This window comes from Columba livia, chromosome 2 (genome assembly GCF_036013475.1).
Source record: "Columba livia isolate bColLiv1 breed racing homer chromosome 2, bColLiv1.pat.W.v2, whole genome shotgun sequence".
Classification (NCBI taxonomy): domain Eukaryota; kingdom Metazoa; phylum Chordata; class Aves; order Columbiformes; family Columbidae; genus Columba; species Columba livia.
Window position 1 is genome coordinate 116669197 of NC_088603.1, and position 17159 is coordinate 116686355.

Genomic DNA, 17159 nt, shown 5'->3' on the forward strand with positions numbered 1-17159 from the left:
CTCTGCTCCAGGAGTAGGTATGTAGGTGTCTAGTTATCATGCTGAAAACCCTAAGTGACATTTTTCCCAGGTGAGTGCATAAGATAACTAGATAGCCCACACATTATCCACTTACCTTTTATCAGAGGTGGGGCTGAGGCCACCACAGAGAGAAATCTCATAATAGATAAACATGGGTGAGTCAGGCCGAGCTATAACCACAGAGAAATACTCACTGAAACAGAAATTGCTGAGTGGACAAGAAATTTGTATTTCTCTCAACTGTACGAGATGATTACAGCCCTATTCCTCAATGAAAAGAGAAAAATGAAACAGAATAGACATTGTTTCCAAGAAAACACATCACTGCAGTTGAGCTAGGCAATATTCACAATATTTCCACAGTCAATGATAGAAGAGACTTATTTTTGCAGACAAGGTTCATGTTTGTATGGGTTACTTATTTTCTCATTGTTTACCAAGTAAATAATATGAACCATCATGTTGAAATTCATATAGGTTTTCTGATAAGTAGCCTCAGTTTAGAGGCCTTGATATAAAAACCAGAGATCCCATCCGTTTCTACTTGCTGACACTGAGACTTCCTAGTGGTAGGCAAAATGTCTTTTCATTCTGTATTTCTTGTTCTCTTAGCTGGCCTGGCATTTTTCTCTGAAGCCGCACCACCGGTAAGTGTCTCAGGATTAAGGTCCTTCATACTGATGTAGTCCCAGCCTTTTTGTTGTTGTTCTTTATATCTTAATTAGTGTAAATGAAAAATAGGATATTCCATTTTCTTGCAATTATTTTGATTTTACAGTATGTGTTGACTGTAGTTCTATTGCTCTTTTTTCTGGTCCTTCTTCTCCAGTGACTAGTGAGAGAGCTTTACGGTTAGAGAAGCAGCACTTGTCACTAGGCTCAGCGACTACATGAAAAACAATGTGAGAGAAGAGAGCAAAAAAAAATATATCATATTAACTACACAAAAGCCTTGGGCCTGTTGAAAAGTAACTAATAGCCCCTATAACACAATGAACAAGCTCCTGCGGTGAGGGATTTCATTTGCTGTTGTAAGATCCATGCTGGAGAAATGCCTTCTGTAGTCCTCTCCTTTCCTGCTCTACCCACCACAGCTGTTACATGTAAACAAGAAGGGATCTCCACACTCATTGACACAAGCACAGCACTGAGCCAAAGCCAGGATCCCACTTCCAGGGGGCTCATTGATTCCAGCAAAGCCAGCTAGACAGACACCTCAGCCTGAAAATCTCCTAGGACAGACTTGTCTCTCTTTCCTCCCCTACTCATTCTTTCTCTCGAGCTCTAATTTTTGGGAAAATGAATACATGACCAGCCTTTGTGAGGAAGCAGACTTCCACTCAGCTCCCAGGGTGCAAAAGCCAGGAAAACGGCTGGTGGTACTAGAGCCCCCATTGTCAATGCCTCACAAGACACACTCACAAGGAGCCTGTGCCCTGCAGAAAGGGAGCCGGAGGAGTCACGGCCTACAGGCGGTATAGATACATGCCCATACATCCATCTGATATAGGGCAGGGTTCCTGGCCAACGGGGCAGTCAGTACATTACAGACTATGAGAGAGGAAGTAAGAGAGAGTTATTAGTTTTTAACATCTATATCGTGATCAATTCCACAATGACTAAAAGGACATCAGTGATTGCTATTTTGACATCATCCCCGATTAGCAACATCCACAAAGCACCGTTTTCTCCCTTTTCGTATACAGAATTAGGTAATGGAAGGTCGAAGCCCTGATTCAACTCTGCAATTGCATAGGTAAAGCACCAGGGCCTAACTACTGCTTGTGACGAACATCTTGGGAGTGAAACTACCATCACCTCTTCTTTGAAGGTTTTCCTCTCCTATCCCTGCATAGCTGCCAGGGGCTGACAAATATGATCCAACATTGTGTTAGGAGAGAGTTCTTGTGTGGTGCTTATCAGGTTTACAGCAGAATTAAGGTAACTCTATGGCAACAAGATATTAGTGGCTCTCACATCCAGAAAACTGTGCTTGAATTGCCACTTCAAAATGCAGAGGAAGAGTCGCCAGGTTTTAAACATTCCTACTATTTCTGACGATTATTTCCTGTTGAGGTTACAATTTAGTTACAACTTCATGCTGGAGATGATGTGTAGCTAGGCCACAACAAAGAGAAAACAGAGATATGTTCTCACATACAGCTGCAGTGCCACCCCAGTGCACATGGCTACTTTCCCCAGCAACTCCTGACATCTTCCTACCCTGTTCCACCACACCCAGCACCCAGAAACCTCCAGGTTACATATGTCTGTAGTACACAGTGATCATGTTGAGAAAAATATGGTATATTCTGCAGATCTAAAGAATAAGATTCCTTACTGCTTTATTATGCACCGCCGCTTATCTTTCTTACAATGTAAAAATTTTCTCTTCCTACCTGAAGGGCTTTGCTGACTCTAAGCATCCTCTTTTTATAAAAATTCTGGATTCAGTCCGAGGAAGTCCAGCTTCAAATGTTCCAGTTAAGTTATATAAAGAAGCTGCAGATGGATCTTGGGAGCTGTTAAATTCGAAGTAAGTCATACCAAAATAATGACTGAAAGAAGGGAAAGGCAATGGGAAGAGGCCAAATAGGACAAACACTGTCACATTCTCTAACGTGTCTTTTTCACTCAGAGGAAGGGTAACATACTATTGAATTAATTTATTGCAGACCGTCTTTTAACTGTAATACAGTTTCAACTACATAGAAGGTTTTAAAATGCTTTATAATTGTGGTGAGCACAAGAAAGTATTTTAAACTAGCCCTTAATTCAATCATCGCTTCTCTTCAATTTCATTACAAAGGATTATATTACTTTTTAGTACTCACCAATGAACTGCTGCATTATTACCAGAACAATCAGGCAGACTCTTCTAGTTTGCTTGAAACTAAGACTTTGGCTATTTTCCTTCTATCTAAATGGATTTTCATTTCATACAACCGCACAGCTTTAAAAAGAAAACACTGAACTATTTTTAACATATACCACGTCATAATTGATAGTTGACTTTGCTTCAAGAAAGAGGAATCAGCCAAAAGGAGAAAATTTGGGGACAAAGCCTTCTCACCTCCTCCCCCATAGAGAAGCAATTACATCTAAAATAAGAAAAAGAATCTCCTAGATATGTAAATGATATCATGTCTTTTAAAAATATAACTGCAGGATTTCAAATGTAGATGATTTTTTTTTCAATTTCAGTATACATTAAGATTTTTAAAAACTCAAAAGCATTTTTAAGAGTATAATCTGCAACAAAATTGAAAAGCTTCTTACGGGGTACACAGAATTAAAGCTCTCTCTCTGTTCCACAAGCAACTTATCACTTACACACCTTCTCCCCATGGTATTTGCAGAGTGTCACCCTCTTTCCTCTGTTAGTGGTCTATTCTACCTGAAAAAGTGAAATAGGTGCTTACTTATCACCAAATCTGAGCTTAGAGACTCAAAAGATACTTATAAAAATACCTGACTGAACAGCTGGATGTTGACAGAAACCTTAAAAACATACTTAACATGTGAAACAAAGAACAAAGTAACCTTAAGGTATGCAAAAGTCCTGATAATACTAAATTAACCTCTCCAGCCCTGGTAATTTGTAAATAACAATGTTACTGAGAGACTCTGAAATAACCATTCTCAGTTAAAGATGTGTGGTTTTAGCTGAGAAAGCTTATTGGAAAAATGAACAATTAATTATGAATCTATGTCAAAGAAAACAGAGACATTTGAACTGATAACGAGTCTGATAACTGACCACACAGCATCTTGTAAGACACAAATTATGGTCTATGACTTCAGTTATAAGCTACATTAAAGCACAAATTCTAAGTAATGCACTGGATAATGATGTTAAAATCACTCATTTATATTTTGCTGCAATTTGAACAAAATATGTTCAGAAAAAGATTCGTCAGCTATAACATAAAGGAGTTGCTTGTGACTACCAAAGTCAGGTACTATCAGCATTGTTATTTGTGGATAACCTACGCAATCAGAAACCTAGTATTATATAACTTATTTCAAAGAAATAGGCTTCAACCCAGACATGTCTGAGAGACAGCATTCAATATTGGTTCTGGACCCCCAAACTGGTTGGTGTTCAAAGGTCTCTAGCTTCATGCCAGTACTACGGCCTTGGACAGCCCTGATAGCATCTTCAAATCAAACAAAACCATCTGTTTGTGGAGGGTGAAAAAACAACTGATTGATATAGACAACAGGGAATTCCATAAGGCTACACTGTTGGCTGACCTACAGCCATTTCAAATAGTAAATCTCATATTTCAGCCATCTGTAAAAAATATTCATATTGATAAAACAACTCAATGTATTTCAATAAGAAAACAATGGAAAAAAAAAAAATCAAGAGTTAACCCTACTTACTACCTACAGAATAAGTGCATCATAGAGCTTCCACTTTGCTTACAGCAGTTAAGTTCTCCCTCTGACTGAGTTAATTTAATTAACTCCAAGAGTCTGCCAAGAGTCTACAAACGCCAGCTTTTGGCTCAGCCCTAAACCATGCTGTGGCAATCGTGGAAACAGCAAACACCAAGATAAGCTCCGAAGCATCCACAGTACAGATGGACATAAGCTATTCCAAATCAATAGAAGTATTCATCATATTACTTAAGTCACACATCACTCAAGTTCAGTTGCTAAGAACTGCATTTTTCTCAGGCTTTTAAACAATATATGAAAGTGCATTCTTCTGCCATCACACAGACAAACCAATGACAATGGAGAGCTCCATGAGCTCACAACTAAAGAACAATTTGCAACAGGGATATACAAGATCGAGCTTGACACAGCCTCTTACTGGAAGATACTGGGCTTGAATCCCTTCCATCACCACGCTGATGTGAGTATTCATTTTCTCCTGTACTTCAGTTGCAAAGAATAAAGATACTTTATATGCCTAGGCTTCAACTACTAATTGCACATGTTGAACTTTCTTTTCACTTTAAATCATTTTGGAATTAACACTTTAAATGCACAATCTCAAAGCTTTGTAACAACATACTCATGAGAAAATCTAGTTACCATCTTCCCCATAACTCTCAATAAGCTCTTAGATGCATTACTTATGAGGAGGCTTTCTGTCCTTCTAGCTCTACTTAAGCCTGTGAATCTTTCTGTGATTATTTCTAGACACTGGAGGGAGAACAGGCAGAGTACTCTATTAAGCCTCCTAGAAAATGGATTTTTCTGCTTTTGGATCCAGTATTTGTATGGCTGAAGACAAAGCTTATAATTTAGATTTTTTAATATGATGGAAGTATGAACTGCATTCTGGATCCTTGGATCCTCAGTTTACAAGAGGAAAAGCCAACACAAACAGGCCTTTTTAGTTTGCATGGGACAGATAAACTGGTTAGATGGTGGCCCTAACCTGGTAGGGTAGCCTCTGTGGGGGCTGCCCCTTTCCCCACCACAGCATCATCCCTTTCACAAGACCTTTCAGCAGCAGCAGCAGTCCAGTGTTAGTTGCTTGCTGGGCTGTGACAGATCAGTGGCACCACCAGCTGTACAGTTCACAAATGCTGCTCAAACAGCCATTCCTCACCTCCTTTGAAAAAAACATGTAAACGCCTGGGCTAAATTTTGTTTCTGCCTCCCTGAAATGGATAACATACTAGAAAGTAATGAAGGTTAATACTGGATAGTTTTGCCTTCAGTGATAACTGAAATAAAAATTACGGTGAAAGATTTACAGTGGAAAAGCAAACTGGGTATACATCAACACTATATTTAAGTCTACATCCCAGACTAGAATTTAATCCAGGCTGCAAGAACCTCCTTTCTTAAAAACAAGCCTCAACAGGGATCATGTTTTGCTCAGTTCCCTAGTTGTTTCATATGCACCTTTTAAATTAAGGTTGAAAGGAACACAAGCTGCACATCACAGAAAGTTAAACTGTGTCTATTTTAAAAGTTGACACCCATCATCTCTCAACACAAAATAATCTACTCTGTAGAGGGAGAAATCAAAGGACAGGACATGAACCTATCAGGGAAATGTTAAAACTGCTGTTGTAAATGATTCATACATAAGGCTATTATCACATTGTGGCCAAAGGACTAACACAATCCTTCTCTATCTACGAAATATGTAAGCAGGATTAAAGAAAATAATTGCTTCATATTTTGACCTGACAGTATTTACTGTAGCACTATGTTATGCTTAATTCTGTTCCTCAAAGTTCAGGACTTCATAAAAGCATGAAAAATATTCAAACACTTGAAAAAATGTTTGCCTTTTTTTTTTTAATAAAGACAATCAATGGGGTTCAATGTAGGTCTTCAACAGGGGAAAAAAAAAAAAATCTTGTTTCCTTTAATGAGTACCAACAAGGAAACATCCATTTGGATAATAAATATATTTAATAAAAGTTTAAATAATGTAAGTGACATGTATGCTTTTAACAAAGGATATTTCACCTGCGGCAAAAAACACCAACTGTGTGAGGCAGGCAATCACAGATTACACTGGTCAAATCACCACAAGAGAAGATATTTCCATTAGATGAAATGATCACAACGGTTCCATCTAGACTCATATCTAGAGATCATTTCTCATTTGTCTTCTATGCTTTTTCTTTTTCCAGGTGGTTTTCACAGCTAATGATGCTGGTTACCGACATTACTCCATTGCTGTTCTCCTCAGTCCCTTTTCTTACTCAACCACAGCAGTAGTTAGTGAGCCAGTGGAATAGAAGCTGATATAAAGCATGAAAATTTAGATGTGTAAACTAAAATTTCCACAAGTGAGAAGAACTTAGTTTTCAACCATATCAACAGCTTAAGATTTCAGTTTAAGTCACTAACAGTAACAGTCATTTATCCACTTCGTTAACTTCAGGAAGAATGTGTGTTGACTTTGTTTTCAAATACTCTCCTGAATAAAAGTATTCTGCATGTCCGCATTCTGTAAGTATTGCTCTTCTGAATAAAAGTTTAGGTTTGAAAAAACTCATTACATTAAAAAAAAAGAAAAAATGCATTGAAGCTCCATTACTGCGATTCTGAGAATAAACCGAAGTCTTCCATGAAGCTAATAAACTATAATCCTTCCTGCAGAGGAAATGAGCCAAGCACATCTGAATGGTGTCTCATGAAAAGCAAGCACACAGGAAACGAAGTCCACCACCTACCACCATCTCTACCTTATTACTGAAGCCCACAATATCTGAAGTCACATGGGACAACCACCCAGGGCCCCACATAACCATGAGAGAAACTCGCCTCTCAATTCTGATTTGTAAGATACAGAAGCAAAACAAGCTTAAAAGTGACAGAAAGGTAGAACAGCATTTAAGGATGCTACACATATTTAAAAAGCATTTTTTCCTGCTTTCTGATATATTATAAGTGGTAACACTTTCAAGGGGAGTCCATACCCAGTGTTGCAGAAAAGTATATCCATCAAACATACTTGAAAAAGTTTATTCATGTTTCTTCATAAAATCCTGCAAATACCTTTGTCCTCAGTTGAAGTGCTCCCAAAAATTACTTGTACACCTCTAACTGTCAGACACTTTTGTAATGGCTACATGATACAAAGAAAAATAAGGATAACCAACAACTCCTGAAAAAAGCAGCTCCCTATTTAATGCCAGAAGAAATATGGCTGGATACTTTTATTTCCCATTCTTGTAATCCATATATTTGGGGAAGATTATTCCTATGTATACACATAAAGAGGAGCCATTGGGAGATTCAACAGAATAGCAACCCTATTTTGGAAAATTACACAAAAATGTTGAGTCATTTAGCATAATAAAACCAAAAGCTGAAAGCATACAAATACCAACAAAGGAAAAACAATTTATTAGCCTAAGACTTGATCCCATCACAGCCTAACCTGATGTATTTGCTGGCCAGGTTTCCCTTCCTTTTGTTGTTACTTTGGGATACCAAGCACTATAAAAATGAGCACTTTGTCTATGCACAAAACAAAGATATATTCTCCACAGAACCCCAGAATAAACAAACCAACACAATCTTTAGAACATTATATTTCATAAAAGACAATGATAAAAAAGTACAAACATTTTCATGAACAACAAAAAAACCAAAACTATGATAGTACAGAGGAAATTCCCAGCATTTGTTTCAGTGCATTTTTCATTAAGCCTATCTTACATATCTCTACAAATTAAATAATCTTAAGTACACTTCTTGCCAATACGCAATGGATCCTTTTTATATTTTTAAATAACTGCTTCATTAGTAACCCACTACAACGTAGTCATTAGTAATCATAATGATAGAAAAATAGACTGGCAAGATCCAAGGAAAAAGGACATTTTGCACTTTTCAATATACTGTCTATTGCAAAATGGATTTTGTATTTTATATTCTCCTACTTAAATGTGAAATACAGCAAATGGGTTTAAGAGCATATCAACCAGATTCCACTGTTAATATTTCTGTACATTTTTATTTGTTAATTTGAAAGACCCTCAGAATCTCTTAAATTACTCCTTTCTTTCTCTTCCCTCCACACCCACTACTTGAAGAGATGTCTTTAATTTGCCTTGTCATCAATGCAAAAGCCAGTGTGATTGGCTTCTCTCTACATTTTACAAGAATCATGAAAATATCAAAAGGAACGTGCACAACATTAAGTTCTGCATCACATTTATTTCATTGAAGGCACTGTCTATGTTAAAAGTCACCACAGAATAGTATTGAGTTCAAGCAGGTAGTTTGCAAACACTATTTTTGATATAATTTGAGATGGCAACTTTTATCACTTTGTTGGGAAGTTTTAAAAGGTATTTAAAGAAGAGTGTTGGTTAACAAGTCATAATTTAACATCCATCTCTTTGGGGCACCAAAATGCAAACTTTAAGAACTCAGCTATATGTCATAATCCATTCACATACTGGTTTAAGCCATATTTTTCTAAGATCATACATGATTAATCACTTAAAGCTGTAAAGTTACATTAGTTCAGCATATGTGTAATATAGTATGCATATATGTATGTATATATACATATGTATGCATTAGCATTTTTTTAAAATTGAACATTAATTTCACAGAATGCCTAACAAATGGGCACAAACGCATGCTTTGGAAAACAGTACAGACCTACTGTATCAAAGGATGTTTCATAATCAGAAGTGTTAAATTGTAGGTGAATTTGTACTGAAAACCAGAAGTCACTTCAAAATTACAGCAAGGATGTAAAATTTTATTAAAGAATTGTATTAGTCTGTTATGAAATAAGACTAATTTTATTTTGAAGATGTAATTGTTCATACAGTGTATTAATAATCTCCCCCTTATCCATATGCTTCAGGATTATCTATACACTCAATTATAGAAAAATATATCAGGAGATGATCAAACCACATAAGCATAAGAAGGCTATTTTGTTCACTTTATGCTCACTTTTTGTTATTTTCATTGCATTATATCATTCCTAAAGCATATTAGAGTAACTGGTAGATTTCAAGGTAATTCCAATGTGGTTTAAAATATCCCTTACGATTTTCTCAACTACTTAAATTAAATCATTACATTCCTACTAAATATTTGGGATGCCTACAACTAAGTTCATAACTTTACTGAAGAATGGCTAAGGGCAAAATTTGCTGCTGGGATGTCAAAAAAATAAAAGCTGTTTATGGCAAACAAACTCAAATATACAAAGCACCACACGATCTGTGGCAGCAGTTTAGGAAACCAACACATAGTAATGAGTTCAAGTTAGTATTCTTGTCAACTCTCTTACAGAACACTCTATGGATGAACAATCCTTATTATATACTGCTTTCCGTTCTTCATGGGAGCAAGAGTCAGTCTTTGGTTCCTAAAGAGTTGAGTAACCGTGACAAACAAAACAGTTTAGTGGATCTTGGTCAGTATCTTTGCATTAACATAGAAAATAAATTATCTGGTCCTTTTCCTTAGTATTAAGAAAGGGTGTAAAAAAATATTGGGAAGGGATAATAATGCTTAGCAGTGGGATACTTTAAGGTAGCATAACATTACAAACAAACAGAAGATATGTTTTTCATTATAAGCCAAGGAAAGAGGCTAGTTACTCATACATCTAACACCACAGGAATAGAGATACAGACAGGACCAATCCTTAGTGGGACTGTGCAACCTCAATCTCATTGAAAGTCATTGACTTGAGGATACTTAGTGCATCATAGAAGCACACTCAGCACTCTAGGAGAATAGACCCTAAAATAGCTATATTGATTAATATATTATGGGTGGAATTTTAAGAAGGACTTGGTATTGGCCTGCTTTCAGTTCTGCTTACGCTACTATCATCATCAAAACATTGATCAACACCATCTTTCTGAAAATCCCACACTGCAAGCATTAGAACTATTAGAACTATGTTTTCTTATTTTCTTAAAAATCTAACTTTTATATTCTTCCAAAGAAGACACATTTTTGGCTCTTCTGATTTTGGAGGAATAAAAGTGCCGTTTACTAGAATTAAAAAAAAATAAAGAACAATACCAAAATACTGTACGCACCCAGACACATTGTTTTAGGCATTAAAATCCCTGACATTGACACTAGTGGCACACTTGGAAACAGTTAAGAGTTCCTGTAGATCATAATACGCAACAACTGCAAGATTTTCTGTAATACACATGCAATATGCATATAAATAGGATTTCAGTGACAGGCAGGGTATCATACAATTTTGCTGGCAATAAATAAAACTGAAAGCTTTCTTTCTAGCAAGTTCATATATGAAACTGATTTTTCTATATAGATATGCAGGAGGCCTAGAGCTCAAAACTAGTATAACAGTTTACAGTCATAGCTGGCCAACAATTAATATTTCCTTCATTTCACATAAGGTATAACCTTTTTAAGCATACATACATTTTACACTTGTTCTTTCATGCTAATGAAAACCATTCTATAGAACTAAAATGAGAACACGCTCAAGTACATACTGCAGCATAAAATATTGAGCAATTTAAAAGCAATATACACACATTAATTTACATCACATATTTACAAAACACATTTTAAAAAGAAACAAAAGCATTCATTTAAATATGAGGGGGGCGGTTTAGTATAAAAAAAATCCTGGAACAGGAGGCCTCTGTCCTTACTTCCAGAGAAGCTACAAGTCTCTTTTCTGCAGTTTATTTAGTTGAGTTTTAAAATAGAGAATATGAAGAATGAAGGCTTGAACAGTAGTCTCATGCTGTAAACATCTGAGTGGTAGCTGCTGGCTTTTCTTTCAGAACAAAGCACACGGTACATACAATCACTTCACTTCTCATCCCAAATATGCATCACCAAATGGTCAAAAATCTCTAAGCTGCTGTTTATTGTTTTTGTTTTGTTTTACAGTGTCTATTAGTAGCTTCCAGTGTTAAAAGTTTATTCTGGAAGGGTAGCTTGCTATTCCACTTCCGTCAATAGTCTCTAACAGGAGCAAGTTCTGGTACGAGATTAACAGTTATATTTTTATACAATCTACTGACAAGTATTTTAGGAGTATATATTAAATTGTTCAACCCATCAATATACTGACGTTCTCTGGAATACCTCAGAAGTTTATATCTGCAGAGAAAGTTGGAAGAAGAAAACGTAAGATTTGCAAGAAACAATTCAATTGATGTTAGACATGATACTGTAAGTAATTTCATTTTGAAATACTATTTGATTCTGAAACTACCTCTCAGCCCTTTAAAATTACCAAATTACCTACCTGAGGTTTAAAAGTAAGCCACATTCTGTTTTTATTACACTTCAATTTTATGTTCACATACACAATGTTAACATTAAGAATAAATAAGAAAGAAGGCATTTAGTATGTATACATCTCATGGTCCCAAGCTAAACTGATTTTTAAAGAACATTCAATTTTTTCATGTTCTTTCGCTATAAAAATCAACTATGGAGCTCAGTGAAGACTTAGGAAACTTCCCTGTTCATCAATACATACTTAAATGTCTGAATTGTTTTGCATGTCATCCTTGAGACTCCTGCATTTGCAAACATGTAAATTTCAGGTCATTTAAAAGAACAGTTTCCCTTCCCGTCCCCCTGAATACCTACTTACTCATGTCTACTGTACATGTCTATTTAAAAACTCTCAATAAAACAGAAAATAAAGATGTTCCCAGAGAAAGAGACACCTATCAAATCAACAACAGCATTGAGCAGTATTTATAATTATCTGAAAACAGATACCATAAACACTTTATTTTGCATTTCACATACTAATTTTTAGGTGTAGCTCATCTACTACATTCTGCTTGCTATTCTGATCTAGAGTAGCCAGAAGCTACTGGCCAGTTAAAGTGTTTTGCATCTTTGCAGCAAAAAAATGAACCCAAAAAGTACATGTCAATGTAAGCAAGAAATGAGAAGACTTGTATCTCAGAATAAGGAATAAAATATCATGTAAAAAAAAAAAATCTTTGAGGAGTTTTAAAATCTCTTTTCACAGAGGAGCCATTTCCCCCAGCTGTACTGCTTGCTTTTGTAAAATATCCAAATTAACCAGCTAGTGGAGCACTGACAGCACTAATGCCCAAACTATAAGAGAACAATGGCATTCTGCATCAAAGATTATGACGAAAACATCTTCTGACACACAAACTCAGTCTCTCTCATAGCTAAATAAGAAATATCTTAGCATCAAACACAGTATATTTAAGAAAATGCCAAGTTTAGCACTAAAGAGGGAACAACAGTGATAAGCACTGACTATTTGTATGTGTGGAAGATTTGCATGTAAGAAAAAAACATTACATCTTTAGCTCTAGTATTTGAACAGTTCGCTGTTTTTCTTACCGTCCTAAAAACTGGACTTCACCTCTGTGATGATGAGGAATGGATTTGTACTTCCCTAAATCTCCCTCTGGCCTTGTTACATTGTATCCAGCAAAATGAACCCTGCAGTATAACACAGAGACATCTATATGAAGAGCATTAAAAATGTTTTTATAAGTTACAGCAAAAGTGAAAAATATGCATCAAATCTTGGAGAGCTAAGTCTTTGCATTCACTGACATTCTCTCCCTAAAGAAAACTCATACCACTCCTAACACAACAACTAAAAAAGCTGACAAAAATCAATACATGTTGAAATAATAATTTCATATTTAGTATTTCCTGCTTGGTCCTTAAAGAAAAATATGAAAATAGCAAGGAAAAATATTATAAAACAAACTCTTCCTTTAAAATCTGTCTCTCTATATAATCTCATGCAGATACTTAGTTTCAACAGCTCAGCTGGAACATTTTGCAGTTGTTTACTGCCAGCTGTTAGTAAGACAGTGAGCATTGTTACACATTGTCCAATTTGGGACTATCAGTATAGTCACAAATTAACCTCTCTCTAAAACACTGCTCCTAAGATACAAACTATAATTAAATTCACACTTACTCTACTCTGTGGGATGCTATCCCATAATGCTAGCAGCAAGAGAGTTATAAAAGTAAAAAGTAATGCACAGTTGACTACAAGGAATGAGACTAAATATGCTTAATACTGTTATCTGTTGTTATATCTAATTTTTGTTGCAAGACCTCTCTCTTAAAAGCCTGTAGCTGTCCTCAGGCCAAGAAAGAGAACATCATACTTAACCCTTCAAATGGTATGTTCTGATATTTCTAAATTGAACTCTTTAGAAACGTTAGAATTTGTTCATCTAAAACAAATTTTTAAAAAGGTAACAACTAAAAGAAAAAACACCTCGTTACTCTCCAGAAGTGGATACCACAGAACAATGAGAAAGACATAAGCACTGAACATTCACCTGTTCCAAAGATCATCATCTTCTCCACCCCATCCCCAAAAGGCATTTGGAAACCCATTGATCTTCTTGAATTGTTCCACAGTCAGTCCACTTACACCACCAAAGAACTCATTGTATGGAAGACTGAAAACAAAAGACAAATTCTGCATTATTAGCTGAACTTTCACAGACAGCCCCTTTCTTTGAACAGCACCTTTCAAAAAAAGAACCCCAAACTAAGGACATGAACAGATGTTGAATGCATCCAATAATGGAAACTGGTTCACAGGTCACTGGTATTAGGTAACATATAGGAAAGCTGAATAAAATGTTTGCAGTAGTGTCTGTTTTGCATGAATGGTACTCTTAGACTGTAGCTCAAATTAGTACCACCACATAAAACAAAAGTTTATCGCAGATGGTTGATTTAGATCCAAAGTTGAAGCGTAAAGTGAAGCCCTCAAACTATTTTAACACTACTCAATGGAAATAAAACCCCTCTCTTTCATCAACTGAAAAAAAATTACAAATCAGTAATGCATCAATTCAGTAATTTTAATTCACGACTACATTCCACAGAACTGTTAAAACTTGAGGGGAACAGTTTAACAGTACATGTTAAACCACAGCAAAATACATACTTATTTAAAAAAACAATTTTCCAGGTTTTACATGCTGAAGCACGTATAGCATCTATAGGCAGTTCTGTCAGCACGCATACAGTAATTACTAACACATTATTAAGTAATAAGCAGCTGGCCAACATAAAGAGCCACTATTAGTATGTAACATAACATACTATGGCCCAAGAAGTGTGATTTCCAATTCTCAAAACAATTTGTCAATTATATTTAAAAAACAAGTATATTTAAGTATCTGTATTTACTTCCATCAATATTGACTTGCATCCTCAACCCTGAAGCTGCTACAGTAAAGAGTGTTCTGCTTTCAGAAACAGCACACAATTTCACCAAATGAAAGTAATCAAAACATTTCTCAGGAGATGCTTCCAAACCTGAAACCTTCAGGAGTTAGGACTATCTACAAAAAGATTTACCAATGCTTAGGACAGAATTGCCACACTAGCATGCAAGGGGAAAGAAAAAGAAATACAGGGTCACGTAATTTCTGATCTCTGTGGAAACACAGGATTCAAACAAATCTTAATGTTTTGGGGAAGGCTGTTACTATATATATCCCTTTCAACATTTCAATGAAATAACAGGTGTTCTCAAAACTACAAGTAAAAAAAACAAACGAAAAAAACAAAACCAAACAGAACTCAAAACCAGACCACAAACAAACGTCACCTCCCCCCCCCCACCCCCACCAAACCAACAACAAAAAAATGACATAAAAACAACACACCAAAGAAAAATAAAAACAAATGGGGTATGACAGTTTATGGAACTCTTTGTGGTTTTTACACATATACATGTATGTATTTTTCTGTGGTCAATGTGCCCTTTTTTGTATATTTGCATAAATGTAAATAGAAATATGTATTTATACAATATAATAACATTTTGTAAATACCTGTATTTAGACATTTTATAAATTTTACAAATGTATATATAAATTCATACAGTGTTTTATAAAGAAGTATAATGATAGATTAAATATCTTACATATTTATATGTGTTTATTTATGTACATATAAGTACTTTGAAGTTTTGACTGCTAATCAGCTGAAAATGTGAAGTCCAAACATAAGAGTCTTGTTTTCAATCCATTGCTTTTGATGTGTCAGGTTGACCAGGTTGTCAAGTTTATCAACTTCACAAATAAAATTTCAGGATAGCAAATAAATACATGTAGTAAGCAATAAACTACAGTTTCACATTAAGTGATTAAAACAGTGTCACGAGACAGCAGAATGTTAAAAAGCAAGTGAAATGTCATTAATGTAGAATGGCAGAAGGAAAAGAGGTAACATTAATCAAATTTCAGCAGAGTCTGAATACATGACAAAATGGTCTAGCAGTAAGGAAATCATTTAAAAAGTTGCACAAACCAGAAATGAACTGTACATTCATGAGAAAATTAAGACACTTTCTTGTGGAATTTTGCTGCAGATTATCTGCTTATCTTTGTTGACAGCCACCATAAAGTCTTACATAGCCAGAAAAGATTTCTAAGCAGGGTAAGTTTTTCCCCCCTGACACATGTAGCCACCTTTCTTTTCCAACACTGAAAATGATAAATAACACCTTCAAATTAGGAACATATCAAATATAGACACTAAACTTACATCTTCCTTTTAATTACTAGATATTATGTAAATAACATGGTAGAAGGCTGTTTAATTGGTTTCACCTACCATACATACCATCACAAAATTCATATACACTTTAAGAATGTTTCTGGATCTTAAAGAAACAATGCGAATAAGTCTAGCTACTTACATGTACATGTATTTGTCGAGCTTCGCTGCAAAATGGCGTGGCATTTCTCCACATCCATAATAATTTCGGTCATTTTCAGGTAAGTGATCCACATCATGAAATATTATGCAGTCCCAGGGAGCATCCTTCATAGCCTCTTTGAAGCCAACATTAAAGAGCATTGCACGATTAAAAGGTTGTGTACCTGTCTTCAAACAGAAAACAAAGCAGACACTGTAAGAATCAAGAAGAGACCAAGTTTAAATAGTATGAAAAAATACATCATCTACCACATGGAAAAAAATAATAATGGACAAAGATGCCTGTTACTCCTCTAGGTTAGCAGAGCAATAGCTCCAGTTAGCACCAACTACATCTACTGTGATTTTAAAAGTCTAGATATTCTCTCATCTTACACAAAACTTAACAGCATTAGAAACTTACAGCATTAGGAACTCTGAAATAACTAAATATGGGTGGTTTGGATTAATAGAGCATGACAAGTTAAAGAAATACTGATACAAACTATGAAAGAAATACTCAGTTTTGTTTCTTGTTAAAACAGTCAACTACTGAAAAACTTCGAATGATGTGACAATGCCTACAACTCGTTACATATTATAATTAACGTTAGAACTTACTTCCAGTTTCTTAAAAACTTTAAGTCAGATTCAAATATTTTTTTATCTCCAGTACAATTTAAATCTCATTTTGAACAAACAAGACAACATAAGACCTTTTGATATTGCAAATGCATCCTACATGCCTAGATAAACCATGAAAAATAAGTCCTGTAATTTGTTTAGGGATCTAGCTATTTACTATAGTCAACAATGGTGCAAATTCCTAAAGCTACCCATCCGAACTGCTTTATTCCTTGACTGTGGCTTGCAGAAGGCCCCTCTTTTTTTGTTAAGTGTTTGTTTTGTTTTTTTTTTTTTTTTTTTTTTTTTCTTTTTTTTTTTTTTTTTTTTTTTTTCTTTTTACTCCATATCCATTCCCT

The 17159-nt window shown here is 35.3% G+C and overlaps 2 protein-coding genes across 4 annotated transcripts in view; one reads left to right on the plus strand and one right to left on the minus strand.

Annotated features, from left to right (window-relative positions):
* Positions 1–535: 535 nt before the first annotated feature.
* Positions 536–6949, plus strand: LOC102094413 (transthyretin). The gene is made up of 4 exons (XM_005504231.4): positions 536–668; positions 2427–2557; positions 4753–4888; positions 6636–6949. Exons 1-4 carry the CDS (start codon positions 600–602, stop codon positions 6741–6743), a joined length of 444 nt encoding a protein of 147 aa, XP_005504288.1. The 5' UTR covers positions 536–599; the 3' UTR covers positions 6744–6949.
* Positions 6950–8029: 1080 nt separating this feature from the next.
* The window catches only part of B4GALT6 (beta-1,4-galactosyltransferase 6), a 34706-nt gene continuing 25576 nt past the window's right edge, over positions 8030–17159 (minus strand). For all 3 annotated transcript variants that reach the window (XM_065053404.1, XM_021290075.2, XM_013367544.3), the window contains exons 6-9: positions 16178–16365; positions 13794–13916; positions 12826–12927; positions 8030–11586 (exon numbers count right to left, since the gene is read on the minus strand). In XM_065053404.1, coding sequence (XP_064909476.1) covers positions 11439–11586; positions 12826–12927; positions 13794–13916; positions 16178–16365 — 561 coding nt within the window. In that variant the 3' untranslated portion in view covers positions 8030–11438. The remainder of the gene's footprint in view (positions 11587–12825; positions 12928–13793; positions 13917–16177; positions 16366–17159) is intronic.

What these genes read in the sequence shown, in the direction of transcription:
- LOC102094413 (XM_005504231.4), top strand. Translation starts at nt 600, where the DNA reads ATGTCTTTTCATTCTGTATTTCTTGTTCTCTTAGCTGGCCTGGCATTT. An exon ending in TCTCTGAAGCCGCACCACCG is followed by an intron (nt 669 to 2,426) that starts GTAAGTGTCTCA and finishes TCCTACCTGAAG; the next exon opens with GGCTTTGCTGACTCTAAGCA. An exon ending in TGGGAGCTGTTAAATTCGAA is followed by an intron (nt 2,558 to 4,752) that starts GTAAGTCATACC and finishes GCCATCACACAG; the next exon opens with ACAAACCAATGACAATGGAG.